Source organism: Scardinius erythrophthalmus, assembly GCF_964197995.2.
Source record: "Scardinius erythrophthalmus genome assembly, chromosome: 2".
Lineage (NCBI taxonomy): Eukaryota > Metazoa > Chordata > Actinopteri > Cypriniformes > Leuciscidae > Scardinius > Scardinius erythrophthalmus.
The window spans coordinates 64308535-64331346 of record NC_138222.1 but is presented as its reverse complement, the minus strand read 5'-3'; the positions used below and the strand labels follow the sequence as shown (position 1 = coordinate 64331346).

The 22812-nt window shown below is 34.2% G+C and overlaps 2 protein-coding genes across 2 annotated transcripts; both read left to right on the top strand.

Annotated features, from left to right (window-relative positions):
• Positions 1-824: 824 nt before the first annotated feature.
• LOC308705793 (aerolysin-like protein) lies at positions 825-1772 on the top strand (the record flags this gene model as incomplete). Its single annotated transcript, XM_081390994.1, has 1 exon — positions 825-1772. One exon carries the CDS (start codon positions 825-827, stop codon positions 1770-1772), a length of 948 nt encoding a protein of 315 aa, XP_081247120.1.
• Positions 1773-20798: 19026 nt separating this feature from the next.
• Positions 20799-21746, top strand: LOC308705784 (aerolysin-like protein; the record flags this gene model as incomplete). The annotated part of the gene is made up of 1 exon (XM_081390980.1): positions 20799-21746. One exon carries the CDS (start codon positions 20799-20801, stop codon positions 21744-21746), a length of 948 nt encoding a protein of 315 aa, XP_081247106.1.
• Between the last annotated feature and the right edge of the window lie 1066 nt (positions 21747-22812).

The following is a 22812-nucleotide window of genomic DNA, read 5'->3' as shown; positions in this document are numbered from 1 at the left end:
TCGTAAACAAATTTAGTCAAAGTTGTCAATAGCCTATAAATGAACATTCAAATTCATAACAAACCGTGGGTTAAAACAATCATTCACACAAATTGTCGCCCTATACTGTGAGTTTGCTTGATCATTTACAATAGAGATTGATCGCTAACGTGTTGTAGTCACCAAAGTTAACGCTGACTGCATAGTTCTAGCTAATGACATCCTTGTGTTGGTTTGGTGAACATGAACGTTTATTTAGAAAGAAAAATGGATTTACCTGTTCTGCAAAAACAGAGCAACTGGAATGTCGGATTGGAAGCCCTTCTGCCGGCGGAGTTCTCGCCACCTTTCCAAGGTTTTTCCGATGTAAATTCGGTACTTCCCGCGTTCCTTATCCTTTGTCCTTCTTCTTTGCAATTTGTTCATCGGAATGTCGTCTCTTTGGTCGTGTGTCGGACATAATTCAAACTTCATTTATGTCGTTCATATGGTTTATGACATCAAAGTACCGCAAGAGCAGTCCAAAAGCATAAGGAGCCATCTACTTTCTATTCGCTCCTGCGGTACTCTGATGAAATTCACCGATCGGTCTGTGCAGCGCCGGTTCAAGTCCAACAAGCCTATTATCAGGGGTGCTGGAGGGCTGGACATGATGCTACATAAACGCTTTTTGACTTTCTCAGTTTGTGTACATCTATAGGGTTCAGAGAATTATTTTTTCCCACAGTAATTTCACACATATCTAGTACAATTATGTGGTTTTGTTTTATTAATACAGTGTGTGCGTTTTTAAAGCTGATGTTAATTCTTATCTGATTTTGCTTTCAGATCTATTTAATTCCAAGATGTCCGACACAATAAATCTGCATCTAATTGGTGGAGGCGGAGGTGGTGCATTCTCATTTACTGGTGTGGACAACGGTGCCAGTTTAGAGAAGATCGGAGTCTGGGTGGGAGGATGGCAGGTTAGGGGTGTCAGGGTCTGGCTTTCAGATGGAAGAGTTGAAAATTTTGGAGAAGGTTCTGGACCGTATCAAGAGTACACGTTCTCACCTGGTGAGTGTTTCACCTCACTTTCCCTGTGGGGGAACGGAGCAGGAACACGTCTTGGAGCCATCAAATTCAAGACCAGTTTGGGGGGAGAGTTTTTTGCAAAGATGACAGACTGGGGTTTAAAAAAAGAATATCCCATGGATGTCGGGTCTGGATATTGTTTGGGAGTTGTAGGAAGAGGTGGTGCCGACATTGACTGCATGGGATTCATGTTTCTCAAAGCAATTGAATCAACAGTTCTCACCGATGTCCACTATCCCACTATCCACCAACTGATACCAAAGGTGAAAGTAGAAGACATCAAAGCCCACAGTTACAGGAACAACTCCTCCACCACACAAAATCAAACACTTGAAAGCTCAACGACTATAAATAAGAAATCTTCATGGTCTGTGAGTGCAAGTTTATCTGCAACATTTAAAATGGAAGTGAAGGCTGGGGTTCCAGAGGTTGCTGAAGTTACTAAAGGATACAGTGTCACCATTGGATTTCAAGGCACTTATGGTCAGGAGAACACAGAAAAGAGAACCGAAAAGCTGATTACAAATGTAGATGTGCAACCATGGAAGAAGCTTGATGTTTCCATCACTATTGGCAGAGCCACTTTTGACCTGCCTTACACTGGCACAGTGAAGATGACCTGCAAGAACGGCAGTGTGTTTGCGTACAGAACCAAGGGCAGATACAAAGGCGTCACTTACACTGATATCAAAGTGGATACCAAGGAATCTCCTCTGTAATGTCAAGACAGATTGCACATGCAATGCACAAGTTCTTTGAATACTTCTATTTTTGTCAATCATGTATCAGTTGCTTTACATTCAGGCCTCATTGTATTTTTTGGGCCGGTGTTTGGGTGTTCAGGGGAAATATATATATATATATATATATATATATATATATATATATATATATATATATATATATATATATATATATATATATATATATATATATATATATATATTCAACATTTGTTGTTTTCAAATAACCTTATATAATACCAATACACAAATATTCATATAGCTTCATACTTTGTGTAATCACAATAAATAATCTCTAGATACTGATTCTGTAATAATGTGTTTAAAATTACATTTAATTAAAAAAAATACAATTTATTAAATAAACCTTCTGTTGTAAGCAGTGTTCCCTCTACTTATTTTCTTATTTTCATTATTTTTCTCTATTGGGCGAACATTTCAGCCACATGAGCAACAGTCTTTATACCAGACTTGAAAAGTGACTAAATGTGGTTGAATCATTTAGTTGTAACTTGTAAGTTACAAGTTACAACTAAATGATTTAACGTCATTTAATTAATGTGCTATTTCTATTTGATTTGACCCTTAAAGTAACTTAGTTAAGTAAAGTAAAGTAATCTCTGTTGCTCTATGATGCTGTATTTCATTTGAATGTGCAGAAATGCTTATGGTTGGGATCTCAGTCAAGGAGTAATATCTCACAATATAGTGACACTTTATAGTTAACTTAGTGTATTACTAACGTAAATACTTTGTAACATGAAGCACATTTTTATATGGATTAAAGGATAGTCCAATCACAGCGAGTTCAGCGATAAAGTCACGGCCAATGACAACCCATCTGAATAGAGGCGTCACACTTGTTTATTTATGGTAAATTATGACAGATCTCTTTCACGACTGAAGGGATTGATTCCTTAAATATTTAATATTTAGACTGTTACATTTATTTTTCTCTAATTAAATATTAAAGGCACATTTTAAAGGGGACCTATTATGCTCCTTTTAACAAGATGTAAAACAAGTCTCTGATGTCCCCAGAGTGTGTATGTGAAGGTTTAGCTCAAAAACAGATAATTTTTTACAGTATGTTTAAATTGTCATTTTTGGGGGCTCAGAAAAACGCGCTGTTTTAGTGTGTGCCCTTTAAATGCAAATGAGCTGCTGCTGCGCGGCACAGTGGGCGGAGCTTCATGAGCTCGCACTCAGTCTCTCAGGACTGATGATAATATCAGAAACTCTCAGTAACGGTGTTCATTTCGACCCGGAGTCGGACAATAATGCCTACAGAGTCAGAGTGCGAGTGCTGTATGGAGATGGAACAGGTATAGTTTAATTTAATTACGGTTATAAAGTATTTGTCATCTGCTTGTATGTACCTAGCCTACAAGTCTGCTGTTTCGGACCAGGTCCGAATGATGATCAAAAATATACTGATGAGTTTAATAAAGTTTATTGTACATCACACAAAAGATGAAGCGTCAGTTTTACTCATAGAAGTTAAAGTTCTGGTTTATTATTCTCTCTTACTGTTGATTCAATGACATGACAAATTAAAACTATTCCTGTTTTTCATTGCACGTTTTTATTTTATTTTGTAATCTTTAAAGCAGGCCTTCAATAATTTCCTAAATCAAAGACACTTGTAAGTTTATCATTGCACATTTTTCATTGTAAAAAAAGATCTGCTTATAGGCCTATATATAGTCTATACATAGCCTATATATATATATATATATATATATATATATATATATATATATATATATATATATATATATATATATATATATATTATACTGTATATATGTATAAATAATAATTATATATGGGCCATTCTACAGAATTGGTGCAAAGTTGGAAACATCTTGAAATTTTTTTTGTTTTTTCCCACAAATTTTGCATGTATGCAAATTGTATAATATCCAAGGTACGCTTTTCTAGTAATTGTGCAGTTAATTCTCATATTGTATTTTCAGAAAATGCTGGAATATTTTCCTTCTCCCCAAATTTGTCACTACCGAAACAAAATAATACATAATTTATTAAGAAGGCTTATAATGACCTATTAAGATTTTGTTTACATCTACCTTATAAATATATATTTTTTCTATTTTTAAAAAATATTTTTACTAGTTAAATCAATAAAGATTATAATTTTAATAATATTTTAAGTGTGATTTATGAGATTTGTTGTATTTTGAACACAATCTTTCTTTGTAGAAGGCATAAAGTTTATCGTACTGATTTCAAAGTTAAGGATTCATTGGTTTGAATATGCACTGAACCAAACACTATCATAACATCTTAGTTGATAATTCAATATACTTTATTTTTGACAAAACATCCCATGTTATGGTAGTGACTGCACATTTTTGGTAGTGACAGTAATGTTTTGGTAGTGACCACAATAATTAGTTTGCCATGGCTGAATCAGACTGTCCACATTTTATGTTAATATAAATAACTATGATGCACATATGCAGTCAGTACATATAGCAGACACACATCTGACAGTAAATATCTTATAAGAACACCTAGAGCTATTCTATATTTTGGGTCTTGAGGTGCAAGTGAGAAGAGGTATGCTCCTAGATTTTTCTTCCCAAAAAAACAACAACTTACAATGTAGACTCAGAACCACTTTGTTTTATTTTCACATTTTCAACATTTTGTTTATGAGTCATTCAGATAAATCTCCAGAACCACTGAACTCTCTCTCTCTCTCTCTGTCTGTGTGTGTGTGTGTGTGTGTTTACATAAAACATTAATTTCAGAATAATTTTCCTCATTCAGATAAATCTCCAGAACCACTGAACTCTGTGTGTGTGTGTGTGTGTGTGTGTGTGTGTGTGTGTGTGTGTGTGTGTGTGTGTGTGTGTGTGTGTGTGTGTGTGTGTGTGTGTGTGTGTGTGTGTGTGTGTGTGTGTGTGTGTGTGTGTGTGTGTGTACTGGTGTCTGATCACCCTCACTGGAAGTGCTAGGTGGTGCGGAAGCCCTGCAAAATGTCTCCATCTCTTTTTGTATTTTCACCATCATCCTGTGTCTTTTCTGTCTTTTCCTCCATGCTTTTCTGTCAGATAATTCACTGATACTCTTCAACTTTCCTTCTTCCCTTCGTTTCTTATTTCTTTCATTTTCTTTCCTTAAGTATTCCTCGTACTTCACTGGGTCTTCCCTCAACCTTTGTTTGTATTCTCTCTGTCTCTCTGTTGTAGTTTTTCTATTTTTTTTTTAGGCATGTTGGTGTTTTATGTCATTCTCCCTGTCAAGTTAATCATAGAAATTAACATTACTGACAACAACCTTACACCTAAGCTAGTATCATGGACTGCAACCTTAAGTAATTGTAACCTCATCACATTACAGAATTTTAACAGAATATTGCATACTAAAACATTACTAAAACATACTACAGTAGTAATTATTTGCATAACTGTACTAAAATGTAGTTTATTCCTCCAAATAAAGGATTATGTGTTCCCTTTTGTCACTACCAAAACAATGTCACAACCGAAACTTCAAGAAAACGTTTCGGTTGTGACTGTTTTGGTAGTGACAATTTTAGATACTTTTGAGCCTAGCTCGAAGATGCTAATCAGCACATGGTTAGCAATCACTGGTCAGAACAGTTGAACACATATAACAACTAAATTTTATGGAATAACATCCAAAAAAAATGTCTCAATAGCAGAACAAATGAGTTTGGTAGTGACATTCCTAAAGTGCTTCTAACACTTACAGAGTATGTATAGTATATTAATGATATAAATGAAACCACTTCTTTGGAATTAAAAGAAATAACACAATTATGTATCATCATCAAGTTTGTCCGAAAGATTGAAGATAGTGAGAGTGTAAGTTTTGAAAAAAACATCAACATTTCAAACATTTTGAAAAAAAAAATCTGAGAAAATAACGTTCTTTTCAAAGACTTCATCAAGATGGGATTAAGAGCGTTGATTAAAACAAAGGACTGTGAAGCTTTGAGTGTGTTGATGGACTCAATTCATCACCTTTGATCACCTTTTTTTAAATTAAACTTATCAACATTCAAGTGTTGATTAAAAAAAAACAGAGTTAGAACCGATTTCTGAAATTGCAATGAAATTGGTTTGTGGTTGGAAACAAAAGAAAAACACTGACGGAGAAATAATTTACACTGTACACTGTAAAAAATTTATTGTCAAATTAACAGTAACTTACTGGCAACAATTATCCAGTAGTTGCTGTATTTCATTCAACAGTAAAATTACTGTAACACTAAATACAGTACTGTTAAGCATACTGTAAAATTAAATACATTATTTTACTGTAATTTTTACCACATTAAAGCACAGTATTACACTGTTGATTTTTAATAATACTGTATAGTATTATACAGTTATGAAATGTTATTTTATTTACTTTTATAGTGCTACTGTGTTACCTGTAGAATATGTAGAAAATCTGTAGGAATATTATTTTAACTGTTAATGGGAAATAGAAAAAAATAACAATTGAAGATTTAACTGCACAACAAGGTTTATTGTGTATTTTTAAACAATACATTAGTAATAATAATGTAATATAATACAACAATAAAAATCTGTTTTAAAAGAAGACTAATGAACAATATATATTTAATAATTAAGATCAGTGAAGAATTCATGTATTTCAATTCATGCAAAAATGATCCTGAACAGGTAAAAAAGAAACTTAGAAAGAAAGCAAGACATGTGAGGATGAAGGCCAGGTGAGGAGGGTAGTGATGGTGTCAAGTGGAAGAAGAGAGACAGCACTTCTGATAACCCTGCAAGGAATGATAAGCACAAATCAATCAGAGGCAAAACATACAACTAATAATAATAAAAAAAACTAACTCACATTATCAACACTTTTTTAGAAGAATTTGTTTTGCCTATGGTATCCACATTATTTTTCACGTAAGAGTGGGCACAGCCATTTATAAATGAAATGTGTCTGGCTTCCGGTGTCATCCGCTTGCAGTTATTTCTAGCAGTACAAAAAAGCTTGTTATGCTTCTTGATATTTTGATGTATTGAATTTGTCATAATTGTAAACAACAATTAATGGCCTTCTTTCAATTAATTAAACAAATATTTTTATCATTTACAGCATTTTGTTATTCATCTCATTATTTCCATATAGCGGCTAATGAACCGGAAGTCTCGCACATTCACAGAAAATAGCTTAGGTAGGCTACTTCAGTTTTTACATTGAAGAACCACGTTCAACATGGATACGCAAGCGGTTTTCTGTGGTAACGAACAAATACCCGCCTATAAAAGAGAATGAACATGTCTTGTATCAGAAGCTGAAGTAATAAATATTGAGAAGGCAATGGCCCATATTCTATATTTCTGACTCCAAACAATCGGCCACTGAGCAGGGCTGCGTTTCCCCAAAGCATTGTAACCTTAAATTGATTATAGACAATTACCACCAATGGTCTCTACGATCAATTTAGGCTTACGATGCTTACGATAGTCAGTTCCTTTCATAGATATGTCTGTCGACTTAATGCTTACTAATTTTAATGATGAACAAGACGTGCGTGAGCTCACGCCGTGAGAGGTGACTGTGAACGCTGAGTGGCAGCGGGTTAGATTAAATTAACGCAGATAAGAGGTGTGTATAATTTAAACTAAATAACTCCCACTCGATAAGGACTAACAGTAGCTGCTGATCATTTGTCTTCTGTTCGATTCTCGATTTTGAATTAAATTTCATTTAGATATATGCATAGATTTGATTTTAGATTTGATCATAGATTTTAAATCTATTTAATGCATATATCAAATTGAAATTTGATTCAAAGGAGAATTCCCAATTTCAAAAGTACCGCTTTTGAATCAAATCGTGACCCAAAGAATCGATTTGAATCGAATCGTTGAATCAAAAAGATTCCCACCCCTATTATATTTCATTATATTTTTACTTTACCTGTTGTCTTCATTATTTAATTTATGTTTGAGAACATTTAAAACTTAAATAAATATTTGATATTAATGTAATAATTATCAATACTAACTGATATGAAACATTTTATCAAGATGATTTTGATCATATCACTCAACCCTATTTTTTACCATTTCATGTTTTAATTAAAACTTATTTAAAGAGATTTTACAATTATAATATAAGAATACGAATTCTTTGACTTATACAAGGCATATTTGTTAAATGGAAACTGTGAAGGGAACATAATTACATTTTAAAACAGACTATTAATTTGAAAAATGTATGGTTTAAGTCATTTCCACCCTTTCTGGATTTTTCTAAATACAGATTCAGACACAAATCATTTCTACAGATATGGGCTCCACTGCACATCCCTAATATTACTCTTACCTTAATAATTTTGCCAATCATATTCTGCAATGTCCCTGATGTAGGATGCAACGTGTGGATTCAAGGCCATGGTCTTCCTCCGAACAACCTTCCCACTCTTTCTGCTCACCTGGAACTGTGATGTTCATTTCGAATTTTCAGGATTTATCCTGACAAGAAACCTGTAAATACAAAAAAATATATATTTTCCAACTGAATCAAGAGTGATCACAATATGTAGCATAATCTGTAATAAGTCACATCACAATAGGGGATATAAGCTCTAAACCATCACTTGTGCAAAATAAAAAGCTATTTGTGTTTCTAAAAGAAATCAATTTGTAACAAAAGTGTATGAATGAACCATACTGTCTATGGAATAAACATAGACTGAGGTAACTGCACAAGGTACTGGCAGATCGCCAGGTCAGCAGGTCCTCACAGACGTGTAAAAGAAAATTCTGATTTAGACGAAAATAAGCGTGAATATATCAATAAGAGGAATCGAAAATGTAATTTTATAATCCGAATCCTAACCTTGGGTATCCAATTTCAGGATACATTGAACGATTTTCAATTCCCAACCGTATGATATGTAAAATCATAAACGCGCAGGCGCTTCCACCGACTTAAAATGGTAAATAACAAAATTATTATATCATTCTGACCTTATAAGAGGCTACATATGCAATCTATGTTTATAAAATCACATTTATTAATCAAGTATGCTAGCTATCAACATAAAGGAAATCCGCTTATCTTCTTTAATGCCTGTAACGTTAAGTCAGAAGCCGCGGGCAGTTCCTCTAAACTAACGTTAACCTGCCACTACTTAGTTTGCATAAAAACATATAAATATTCATCACTAACCAGATATTTATGGCGAACACTTCGCCGACAGACACAGCGACGGGATGCAAAGGCCTGCGCTCTCAAAGTTACTCAGGGAACTGAAGATTCATAAAACGGCAGCTTGTGGTTATTTTTCGCGGTCATTTCGTACTACTGTATTTAAATTTACAGTAACATGTCCCAAACTACATTGAAACCTAGAGTGTCATATTGTACACAGCTTATAGTAAAATGTTGAGAATAAATATCGAACTCGTGGTCAGCCATTCTCTAAATAACTTTAAACTTTAACTTTTCTAGAATCCATGCATACAAATATTAAGATTTATTACTTACCATATGACGAAGTTCCAGGTCGGCAGAAACGACAGCTCTGATGTTGACACAACAGAAAAACTCATTCAAATGCGCTCTCATGCCCCCCACTGACAGAAATGAAGGATGTTAATGGTCAACCAGTCCTGCAAATGTTTTATGTAAGGATAATGTTAACAAGCTAGCAATTTTACTTGTGGAATTGTGTGTGGTGTTTTTCGCGGTCACTTTACACTGCTGTATTTAGCTTTACAGTAACTAATAATTTCCCAGAATGCATTGAAATTCTACAGTAAAATACTGTCAACTGTGTGCACAGTACATAACTGTTGAAAATACACAATAATATTGTGAAAGCAACAAAATCTACAGTAACATACTGTACATATGTTATACAGCAAGAAACTGTTGAGAAAAACAGTATAATGCTGTGAAAACAACATAAATCATTTACAGTGTAGGACAATGAAATGCTCAAATCGCTCAATCTAATGTCATGTTAGTCAGTAGTTGGGCTCTTGTTCTGTCAGGTGGATTGATTATCAATATGTCTTATCCGTTCATAGAGGATATGCATATAACAGAAGAAGAACTTACTGTACACATAAGATTTGAAAAGAAATCTGAGGTATTTTTTTACTGACTGCCAAAAGCCACAGAACAGAGAAGCAATGGCTCGCTGCGATTCACAGAAACATCTGGATCTAGGCAGAGAAAGGTGGATTTGCATTTATATTTTGTGTCAATATGTTGAATTTTGGGGTAAAATCATACTTGTTTTTGTTATGTACTGTATTGACAACTCATTAAAATGAAATAAGATGAAATATTTGCCATTTTATATTCTGTGTACACTATGCACAAGTGTACCTGGACAAAAGCCGTTTTAAACACAAAGGGTCGTTACACCATATATTGATTTGAAGAAGTTAAATCATACATAAATTAAATTTGTGATTTTATTTTTGAAGCAATTCTCACTTTACAGCATTTCAACACGAGTGCCAGTGCTTTTTACAGTACTGTAGCTTTGCAGGAAGGTTTCTTCAAGCGTCTCGGAGACGTTCCCGCAGTTCTTCTGGATTTAGTCTGTCTCAGTTTCTTCTGTTTCTTCATGTAATCACAGACGGACTCGATGATGGTGAGATCAGATCATACCGGCTGCTGTCAGACTCCTTGTGCATACACAAATCTCACTGGATTATTACAATTAATGGCAAAAAGAATGTTTGAAAATGTAAACTGATATTTTAGACCCGCGTGTAAGAGACTTCTTCTTCTTCAGAGTCTAAAAAATGTACATTTCACTGTAAACTGTAAAATACAATCTTGCACATCTGTAAATTTCTCTTTAATTTCCTAATGGTATAAATTACATTGTTCAGAACTAATCTTCTTTCTTTCTTTAATTGTATTTGACTATTTAATACTTGATGTATTTTTAAATGATTTTGCATTCGCTGAATTTAAAATATAATTGTCAATGTCACTGTATTTAAACCGTTAAACACGTAATAGTTTTAGAACTAATCTTCTTTATTTATTTATTTATTTATTTATTTATTTATTAAGACTGACAATATTGAACTACTTTGATGTCAGCACTAAACGATTTTTGCATTTAAATGTAATGTGCAGTTTGTTGCCATTGCTGCCAATTTTAACACATTTGTGAATGTCAGTTGACAAGCATTAAAAATTAGTATACAGAATGTCAGTAAGCAAACAGTTAACTGGTCCCATTGACTTGCATAGTATTTTTTTTTCCTACTATGGAAGTCAATGGGACCAGTTAACTGTCTGGTTACTGACATTCTTCAAAATATCTTCCTTTGTGTTCAGCAGAAGAAATAAATTCATACAGGTTTGAAACAACTTGAGGGTGAGTTTAATGATGACAGAATTTTCTTTTTCATTTTCTTGTGCATCAACAGAAAGGTTTTTATGTATTTATTTTAGAGATTGTTTTGTAAATAAATTTGTAGTAAATGTAGAGGGTTTTAAATTGAATTTGTGTTGATTGTAACTAGGTTATTAAGATATTTATAATAACTTTGTTATTATTATTATTTTTAATTACAAATGTATTTAATTATATAATAGTGTACATGATGTATATTACATTAAAGTGTATGTTAGTTCACATTAATTGCTTGTCAGTATATTTGGAAGTACACTTTTATCATATTTCAAAGTTCATATAAAAATGTATTAAAGTCCCACTTAAGTTGTTCCAAAAAATCACTCTTAATTTCAACTAATTGCATTTAATTTAAGCTTAATCTGTGATACATTTGAAATCAATAACATATTATATGCAATACGTTTGTCGAAAACATTACACTTAATTCACATTTAAGTGTATTGTTAACTGACATTAAAGTATATTTTAGTTCACATGAATTGCTTGTCAGTTCATTAAACAGTACACTTTAACTATATTTTAAATACACTATATGCAAGTATGAAATGACTTCTTACATTTGTATTAAAGTGCCATTTAAGTTGTTTAAAAAAGCATTCAAAAGTTTAACTAAGTGCATTTAATATTAAGTTAATTTGTGATACATTTGAAACTAAATACAAATAAAATGCACTTAAGCGGTGAAAACATTACAGTTAATTCACACTTAAGTGTATTGTTAACTGACATTAAAGTACATTTAGTTCAGTTAATCAATTTTAAAGACACTAGAAGCAATTATGAAAGTAAAAATAAAGTTGTATAAAAGTCCCACTTAAGTTGTCCCAAAAAAATCACCCTTAATGACAACTTATTGCATTTTATTTCAACTTAATATGTGATATACAGTATACGTGTATAAGTGTATACATTTAAAGTATACACTCAAAAAAATGACTCTTTGGTTGAACATGATTTAATCATGGACAGTGGTTCCACGTGATTGATTCAAGTTATTCGAGCACGACTGAATCAGGTTATTTGGACATGATTAAATCAAGTTATTTGGACACGCCTGAATCAGGTTATTTGGACAAGACTGAATCAACTTATTTGGACATGATTAAATCAAGTTATTTGGACACGACTGAATCAGGTTATTTGGACAAGACTGAATCAACTTATTTGGACATGATTAAATCAAGTTATTTGGACGAGTCTAATTTTAATTGAGTTTACTCACTTCGCTTAAGTTTATCCAACATGAAGTATTTGGGTTGAGATAACATGGTACCATCATGTGGAACCACTGTCCATGCTTGAATCATGTTCAGCCAAAGAGTTATTTATTTGTGTCTATTTAATAGACACACAGAGTTAAAATAACATACAATCAACCTAAATATAGCTTTTCTTTTAATACATACGATGTTGGCAGTCTAAAGATGGTACTGATTGCATCACTAGCAATCCCATTGGAGTTGCTTTTAAAGCAACTTGAATTCTTAGCAGGTCCTTCACCAAAGCACATGCTCGACACTTTACCACAATGGTAACTCACCCATAAACACCTACATATAAGAAAGTTGTTTAAAATACCAACATAATAGAATATTAAACATTAACAATTCTCTCTATTTTCTCATCTTGCTTAAATGTTTTAATCAAAGAACACTGGTACAAAGCAGTTACGACAGACCAGGAGGATATTCTTATTTAGTATTTATTGAGATACAACATTTACTTCACAAAACATTCTCAGGCATAAAACAAAATCAGTCGGCTTTATAGTAAAAAAAATAACATTAAAACAATATTATCAGACTTTTTCACCAAATAAGTGAAAACTGCACAAACAAGGAAATATGCTTGCTTAAAGGAGAACTCCGGTCAATTTTAACATTGAGCAAATTTTTTTGTAAATTTGGAGTGCTGTCAATACAGAGAACAACGACAAAAATCGGTGTTGCCTACACAGTGTTATCCTCTTTTTAAAATTTGCACCCTGTTGACTTAAGTCTTAAACCTGCTTTTAGCCTCTTAACATCCTTGATGCGTCATTACAAGAGCACAGCTAATGTGAGTGATTCCTTCAGCGTGAACACGAGTGAATCTGCCTGCAGTAGATGTGAAAGATGTGGATAAAAATTATGTTTATTCAGCCAGCGCTCATACCTGTATTTACATCCTGTTTTCGGTCGAAGTCCATAGTAATCAATTGTCGAGTTCACGCGCGTGATCATAGGGACTAAACCAATGCGCGTGAACCAATGCGCGACAATCGATTACTATGGACTTCGACAGAAAACAGGATGTAAATACAGGTATGAGCGCTGGCTGAATAAACATAATTTTTATCCATATCTTTCACATCTACTGCAGTCAGATTCACCCGCGTTCACTCTCAAGGAATCACTCACATGACCTGTGCACTTGTAATGACACATCAAGGATGTTAAAGGGATAGTTCACTTTGAAATTATATTTTGGTATGTTTTAGCTTACATGAAGGGCATCCCAGATGTAGGTGTCTTCTTTTCCGCAGTAGTTTCAATTTTGATATTTTTAGGTCAAACCGTTCTTGTCTGTCAGTCATATAATGCAGGTCTACGGTCACTGTCTCAAAGAGCATGCACAGGGTCCAAATTAAAACAATTCCCCATCGTCCAAATTAAACAATTCCCCATCATAAGTACACATTGACGGCCTAAGACACGAAACGAGCGGTTTGTGTGAGAAAACGAACAGTATTTATATCGTTTTTACCTCTTATAACACAACCACGTCCAAATGATCTGAGGGCGCGAGCGCATCCTGCTGTGTGACGTGTACGCAGACTGGTGCATAGATATATACACTAGATGTCACCTTGGCTACGGCAGTTCATTGGAACGAATGTCTTTAATGCGACATCTAGTATATATATATATATATATATGAAGAGTTCAGATGCAAAAACCTCTAAATGCCATCTGAAATTTTCTTCTAGAATGATCATTTTTATCAAGCTTGTATATTTAAGTTCAATAATTTCACTTAAATGGCAATTAATAGGTCATTTTCATTGCCATTTAAGTGACTGAACTTAAATATACGAGCTTGATAAAAATTATCATTCTAGGAGGAAATTTCAGATGGCATTTAGAGGTTTTTGCATCTGAACTCTTCATATATATATATATATATATATATGCACCAGTCTGCGTACACGTCACACACCTGAATGCGCTCGCGCCCTCAGATCACTTGGACGTGGTTGTGTTATAAGAGGTAAAAACGATATAAATACTTTTCGTTTTCTCACACAAACCGCTCGTTTCGTGTCTTAGGCCATCAATGTGTACTTACGATGGGGAATTGTTTAATTTGGACGATGGGGAATTGTTTTAATTTGGACTTTGTGCATGCTCTTTGAGACAGTGACCGTAGACCTGCATTATATGACTGACAGACAAGAACGGTTTGACCTAAAAATATCAAAATTGAAACTACTGCAGAAAAAAAGACACCTACATCTTGGATGCCCTTCAGGTAAGCTAAAACATACCAAAATTTAATTTCAAAGTGAACTATCCCTTTAAGAGGCTAAAAGCAGGTTTAAAACTTGCCCTATTGAAGTCAACAGGGTGCGAATTTTTAAAAGAGGATAACACGGTGTAGGCAACACCAATTTTTGTCGTTGTTCTCTGTATTGACAGCACTCCAAATTTACAAAAAAATGAGCTCAATGTTAAAATGGACCAGAGTTCTCCTTTAAAATGTGTAAATATAAAATAATATTATACAAATAAAATAACTGAAACAGACTGGACCATTTTTAAGTAAAATGTTTCCTCTAGATTCAACAGCACTTTATAAACTTTGAGAAGTTAGTGTTCTCTAAATAAAGGCATAAATAAGTGCAAAAAACAGCAGCAGTGCACTGACCAAGACTTGGTAGACATCACCACCTCATCTTCAATCAAAACATCCAGTGAGTTTAAAGACAACGTTCCTCCTCACCAGCAATGATGGTGACTGCTGCACCTGGTCAAACTCCTTTTTCTAAATGCATTGAAAGAAAAAAAAGAAAGTGTTAGTGTATGTCACCACATATCATAAAAACGACCCTTGTGAGGGCAGACATTTAAATTTTCATAAATTACAATAAAGGCGTGAAGGATCAGAGTAGTGTTTATTCAGTAGGGTTTGTGCCCATTTAAAACCCTGTAGTACTTTTCACAACACGTCTTCCAGTTTGTCAGAAGGATTTTATTGGGAAAAAATGTTAGAGGTTTATCAGTTGAATGTTCTAGAGCATAAAAAAAAATCATTAATAAAATGTAATTTGGCATCAGTCGGTTCTTTATTACAAAGTAGAAAGGGATAGTTAAAAGGGATAGTTTTGAAAATGAAAATTCTGTCATCATTTACTCACTATCACATCATACCAAACATAAGAATCTTGTTCAGCTTTGGAACAAATTTTTTTTTTTTTATGTCATGGACCATCCATCAAAAGTCTATAGACAATCCATATTTAGCTTCAATAAGTACATAAAGATAAGTAGCCTACATAAGATAATCTATATGAATAAAGCAGTTTTATACAAGCCTTCCAATTGATAAAATATGACAAAAAGTATGAAATATATTATTTATTTATTTTTCTTAAGATGAACAAAATTATGGTTTTGGAACATGAGGGTGAGTAAATCATGACAATTTTCATTTTATTTTTAGGTGCACTATCCAAGTCATACATTTAATCTAATGACATAATGATTTATGCTAAAAGGATAAAGTATTCCTAAGTAAATATAATGTAGTCCTGACATGAGTCCTACCTTGTGTGTCTTCAAATCATCAGCCGACTCTTCCTTTGAGATAGTAGACATGTCAGGATCGTAGTTCTAATGACATCAATGCCATTTTTGCACTTGAAGGCAAAACACAAAATGATGGTAATGTAACACAATTAAGCAACATTTGAGTTTATTTTTATGATTCATAAGACAACTTTCAAAGACTGTCTTATGCTTATAATCAACAGATAGCTGAACAGATTCAAAAATGGTCAAATTCATGGTTTTCTCTATGGGAGTTGTAAAATGAGACCATTTATATAAAAACTGGTTACTGGTTACAGTCAGTATTTCTATTAGTTTGTACAACTTTAAAATGTGTGTGGTTCTGAAAGACACAAATAACAAATATGAATAAATAAAAATTATTAGCCATACATACCATTCTAGCAACCAAAGGCGCAAATACCCATTATTGATATTATTATTAACAATATTCAGTAACCAATAATAATTGTCATTAATGCTTTAAAAACGCACTGAACCATCAAACACACAACACAACATTGTTTTAATATCTTTGATCGATGCCATGAAAATGAACAGAGTGCAAAGATAGATGTTTAAACTAACAAACATGTGCAAACTTAGACACATAGCCTACCTTTTCGTTTGATGTTTAATTCTGTTAATGGCGCGGTGATCTCTTTCAGGCATAAACTCGTGGATTCTGTCATAAATTCATTCGTAGGCCCTATCAGTCTACATAATAAAACAGTTGTTAAAATTATTTCTAATAACACTGATGCAAATGGATAGATGAGTTAAGTCAACAGTTAAGTTACCTGTTCGTGTGCTGTTTAATGCAGTTTATGGCGCGGCCATCTTATTTAGGCGTAGCACAATCGTGCATTCTGTAATAATATTAGTAACGTTAGGCTATCAACCGACATCATAAAACAGTTTGATAATATTGTTTCTAATAACAGTGATAGAAATGGATGAACACGTACCTGTTTGTTTTAAGCTTATATTCCAGTTAATGGCGTGGCGAATCTGGCTGGCGATCTATTTGAGACATGCGCACTGCGCAGCATTAACGTATATTATGAATGTTGCCGCCAGGATATGCAAATTGCGTCACAGCAAATTTCCGCTTCCTTTAGGATGAGAAAGTGGTTTGTTTTCAGGCTGTTTTGACATTCAGTCCGGCTGACTTTATAAAAACACACATTTTATATCTGTGATTGACTTTTACTAAACGTTATTTGTATCAGTCTGATTTAACAGCAATTTAAGACAAATAACAAACCTAAAAACACCAATAACCATTTAATTGCACTTCTATAATTATAATCAAGCTTTAAATTAATAAACAAAAATATTTAAAATAAATTAGAAACATTATGCAAGTTATTATATATATATTTTTAATTCAGTCAACAGTTTGACTGAGCTAAGTGATTGAAACATGTACTTTTAAAATGAAAACTTCATGTTAAACCAACGAGTGACAGTTTTAAGTCAGTTTAACATGATACAATCATGTTGAAATGAAAAATAGCCAAAATGGCATTAATTCAACATGAATTGTTCAGGTAAAGTGAACAAAACTGGAAAATCATTTTTTTGAGTGTATTATTTGTATAATAAGTACACTTTATAAAAGGACACTAAAGTGCACTTTATATTCACAAGGGCAAGGTCAGTGAGAGACTGCTTCATCATAGATGAGTAATGTCACTCAAGTCTTCTTCATTGTGATTTGTTCTGGTGATTGGTTCTGAGCTAATCATACTGTGTTAAGCTGCATTATGTATGGTTTTAAAATGGCACTCTACTTTGTGAGGTGGGGGAGCTGATTACACTGGAAATCATTGATCAATCACTCGGGGTGTGTTTTAAGGACTGCCTGTCCCCTTCAGAGCTGTATTTAAGCAGCAGACTGACCAAACACATCACACTTCTCCAGCTTTGACCAGGCGAGCTGCTCTTGAGAAGAATTTCAGACTGCAGTCATTCATGTAAGTATACTTTCACTCAAGGGCACTTGACTTAAGATGTAGCTAGCTAACAGTTTCTAATACTTTGCATGAGATTATCCAACCCAATTTACTTCCACCGCGTATCTATATCACGAGTTCATGTTTTCATTTGCCATGCTCTTTACGCAAAATGTACCCATTGACTTTAATTGGTTGTCTAGGAGCCGCTTTCCAACAGGTTATTTTAAAATGAAAAGTCAAAATATGTTTAAGTTAGGTTTAAAATGTTATGGGTAGGTTTAGGGAAAGGTTTGGGTTTATATGTGCGAAAATAATGATCAATCTGGATCTTTTTTTCAATTGAAATTCAGAAGTTATACAACTTTTATTTAAAAAAAGTTTTGTCAGCATTGCGATTCTCTTTGTACACATATACACTCTTTAATGGACGTATGCACGAAAACACAATTTTAAACAACGCAGGCCTATTATTCATACTACTTCTACTTGTATTAAGTTGCTCAAGCAAGTAGTTAAAAATATTTAACCATGTACTTATATTAAAGGTGCATTATGCAACTTTTAAAGTTAAAAATACCCGTTATTCTAACCCATACATGCTTAAACAATTGCCTGATGGGCTGAATGAGCCCTTCTCTGATCAATGTGATTGCCTCTATAATCCTGTACAGTAAAATAAATAAGAGGGATTCGGGTCGGAATCTGAGACTGGGCGTGACGTCATGCGCGTTCAGTTGCAGTGCTGCAGTTTCATTTGTCGCCAGAGGGGGGCATAGTTCTGCAAAAACTCAGAGACTTGCGTTATGCACCTTTAAGATTGCAAACATTTTAAATTAAAACTTAAAATTGACAAAACAGCCGACTATCATGCCTTTTCTTTTGCATTTAAATTTTAATACAATACATCTTGAATGTCACAAAGAACTTGTTTTTCCACCTCCACGAATGAGACGAGTGTTGTTCATTATGTCGCCTTGTTGAGGTAAATTGTAGTTTCACACATACTCCGTTTGCAGTGTGTATGCGGTGCGTATTTTTTTTCCGTTCCAGGTGCGGTGCGTATACAGCAGTGCAGAGATCGTTTCCGCACCGAGACTATTTCTGCTGTGCTGCACGCGCTGAATTAAAGTGACAGCACATGGTTCGTGGTCAAAATGAACACAGATTGATATGAAAATATAATAATCTCACCATACATGCGTTTAATTGTATACTACAATTTTTCACAGTCATCTTTTTACTTTTAGAAGACTTTTAGTAAATCAAGGAAAACTACAATTTACCTCAACAAGGTGACATAACAACACTCGTCTCATTCGTGGAGGTGGAAAACATGCGAGATTTATTGTATAAAGATTTAAATTATGCAAAAGAAAGGGCATGAGTCTGCAGTTTTTGTCAATTTTAAGTTTTAATTTAAAATGTATACGATTTTATATAAGTACATGGTTAAATATTTTACCACTTGCTTGAGCAGCTTAAAATATAATTATATAGAAGTAATGAATTGAATAATACGTTGTTTAAATTTGTTTAAATGTGAATACGTCTATTAAAGAGAGTATGTGTAGAGAGAATCACAATGCTGACAAAACTTTTTTAAAAGGTGCTCTAAGCGATGTCGTAGAGAGACGTTACTTCTTGTTGACGTTCGAATTGTTGTCAAACAAAACGGAGGCTAGCTCGACCCTCCCTCCTCCTCATCCCGTCTCCTCCCTCCCCCCCTCCCCTCCCTTCCGGCATAAAGGAAAGTCAAAGTAGTCACTACAAACAAAGTTGAGTTTTACTGATACTTCATTCAATGTGTAATGTCACCGTTAGATAAATGCTTTTATATATTGCAGAACAGAATGCAGAAAAAGAGAAACATTATCTTAAAATCATTTCGCCACCTGAGGTTATAACTATAGCTCCCATACAAGGACGCAATAATAGCATGATAGCGTTAGCTTCGCGTTTCCCACTGAGCATAAACAACAGCGGTGTCGTAAACAAATTTAGTCAAAGTTGTCAATAGCCTATAAATGAACATTCAAATTCATAACAAACCGTGGGTTAAAACAATCATTCACACAAATTGTCGCCCTATACTGTGAGTTTGCTTGATCATTTACAATAGAGATTGATCGCTAACGTGTTGTAGTCACCAAAGTTAACGCTGACTGCATAGTTCTAGCTAATGACATCCTTGTGTTGGTTTGGTGAACATGAACGTCTATTTAGAAAGAAAAATGGATTTACCTGTTCTGCAAAAACAGAGCAACTGGAATGTCGGATTGGAAGCCCTTCTGCCGGCGGAGTTCTCGCCACCTTTCCAAGGTTTTTCCGATGTAAATTCGGTACTTCCCGCGTTCCTTATCCTTTGTCCTTCTTCTTTGCAATTTGTTCATCGGAATGTCGTCTCTTTGGTCGTGTGTCGGACATAATTCAAACTTCATTTATGTCGTTCATATGGTTTATGACATCAAAGTACCGCAAGAGCAGTCCAAAAGCATAAGGAGCCATCTACTTTCTATTCGCTCCTGCGGTACTCTGATGAAATTCACCGATCGGTCTGTGCAGCGCCGGTTCAAGTCCAACAAGCCTATTATCAGGGGTGCTGGAGGGCTGGACATGATGCTACATAAACGCTTTTTGACTTTCTCAGTTTGTGTACATCTATAGGGTTCAGAGAATTATTTTTTCCCACAGTAATTTCACACATATCTAGTACAATTATGTGGTTTTGTTTTATTAATACAGTGTGTGCGTTTTTAAAGCTGATGTTAATTCTTATCTGATTTTGCTTTCAGATCTATTTAATTCCAAGATGTCCGACACAATAAATCTGCATCTAATTGGTGGAGGCGGAGGTGGTGCATTCTCATTTACTGGTGTGGACAACGGTGCCAGTTTAGAGAAGATCGGAGTCTGGGTGGGAGGATGGCAGGTTAGGGGTGTCAGGGTCTGGCTTTCAGATGGAAGAGTTGAAAATTTTGGAGAAGGTTCTGGACCGTATCAAGAGTACACGTTCTCACCTGGTGAGTGTTTCACCTCACTTTCCCTGTGGGGGAACGGAGCAGGAACACGTCTTGGAGCCATCAAATTCAAGACCAGTTTGGGGAGAGAGTTTTTTGCAAAGATGACAGACTGGGGTTTAAAAAAAGAATATCCCATGGATGTCGGCTCTGGATATTGTTTGGGAGTTGTAGGAAGAGGTGGTGCCGACATTGACTGCATGGGATTCATGTTTCTCAAAGCAATTGAATCAACAGTTCTCACCGATGTCCACTATCCCACTCTCCACCAACTGATACCACAGGTGGCAGTAGAAGACATCAAAGCCCACAGTTACAGGAACAACTCCTCCACCACACAAAATCAAACACTTGAAAGCTCAACGACTATAAATAAGAAATCTTCATGGTCTGTGAGTGCAAGTTTATCTGCAACATTTAAAATGGAAGTGAAGGCTGGGGTTCCAGAGGTTGCTGCAGTTACTAAAGGATTCAGTGTCACCATTGGATTTCAAGGCACTTATGGTCAGGAGAACACAGAAGAGAGAACCGAAAAGCTGTCTACAAATGTAAAAGTGCAACCATGGAAGAAGCTTGATGTTTCCATCACTATTGGCAAAGCCACTTTTGACCTGCCTTACACTGGCACAGTGAAGATGACCTGCAAGAACGGCAGTGTGTTTGCGTACAGAACCAAGGGCAGATACAAAGGCGTCACTTACACTGATATCAAAGTGGATACCAAGGAATCTCCTCTGTAATGTCAAGACAGATTGCACATGTAATGTACAAGTTCTTTGAATACTTCTAATTTTGTCAATAATGTATCAGTTTGGGTGTTCAGGGAATATATATATATATATATATATATATATATATATATATATATATATATATATATTCAACATTTGTTGTTTTCAAATAACCTTATATAATACCAATACACAAATATTCATATAGCTTCGTACTTTGTGTAATCACAATAAATAATCTCTAGATACTGATTCTCTAATAATGTGTTTAAAATTACATTTAATAATAATAAAAAAAAAAACCTCTGTTGTAAGCAGTGTTCCCTCTACTTATTTTCTTATTTTCATTATTTTTCTATATTGGGCGAACATTTCAGCCACATGAGCAACAGTCTTTATACCAGACTTGAAAAGTGACTAAATGTGGTTGAATCATTTAGTTGTAACTTGTAAGTTACAAGTTACAACTAAATGATTCAATGTCATTTAATTAATGTGCTATTTCTATTTGATTTGACCCTTAAAGTAACTTAGTTAAGTAAAGTAAAGTAATCTCTGTTGCTCTATGATGCTGTATTTCATTTGAATGTGCAGAAATGCTTATGGTTGGGATCTAATATCTCACAATATAGTGACACTTTATAGTTAACTTAGTGTATTACTAACGTAAATACTTTGTAACATGAAGCACATTTTTATATGGATTAAAGGATAGTCCAATCACAGCGTGTTCAGCGATAAAGTCACGGCCAATGACAACCCATCTGAATAGAGGCGTCACACTTGTTTATTTATGGTAAATTATGACAGATCTCTTTCACGACTGAAGGGATTGATTCCTTAAATATTTAATATTTCGACTGTTACATTTATTTTTCTCTAATTAAATATTAAAACTTGTTAAAATGATGTATAGGCCTACAGTTAAAATACAAAAGGTATAGGCTAGTATTTAAAACGTTATCAGAAGAAGTGTAAAACAAGTTAGAGTAGCTATGTACATATACATGTACAGTTTGTAAAGACATCAGAAAAAATGGTAAAATTTCACTCGTGTGCATTAAAACATGTCATT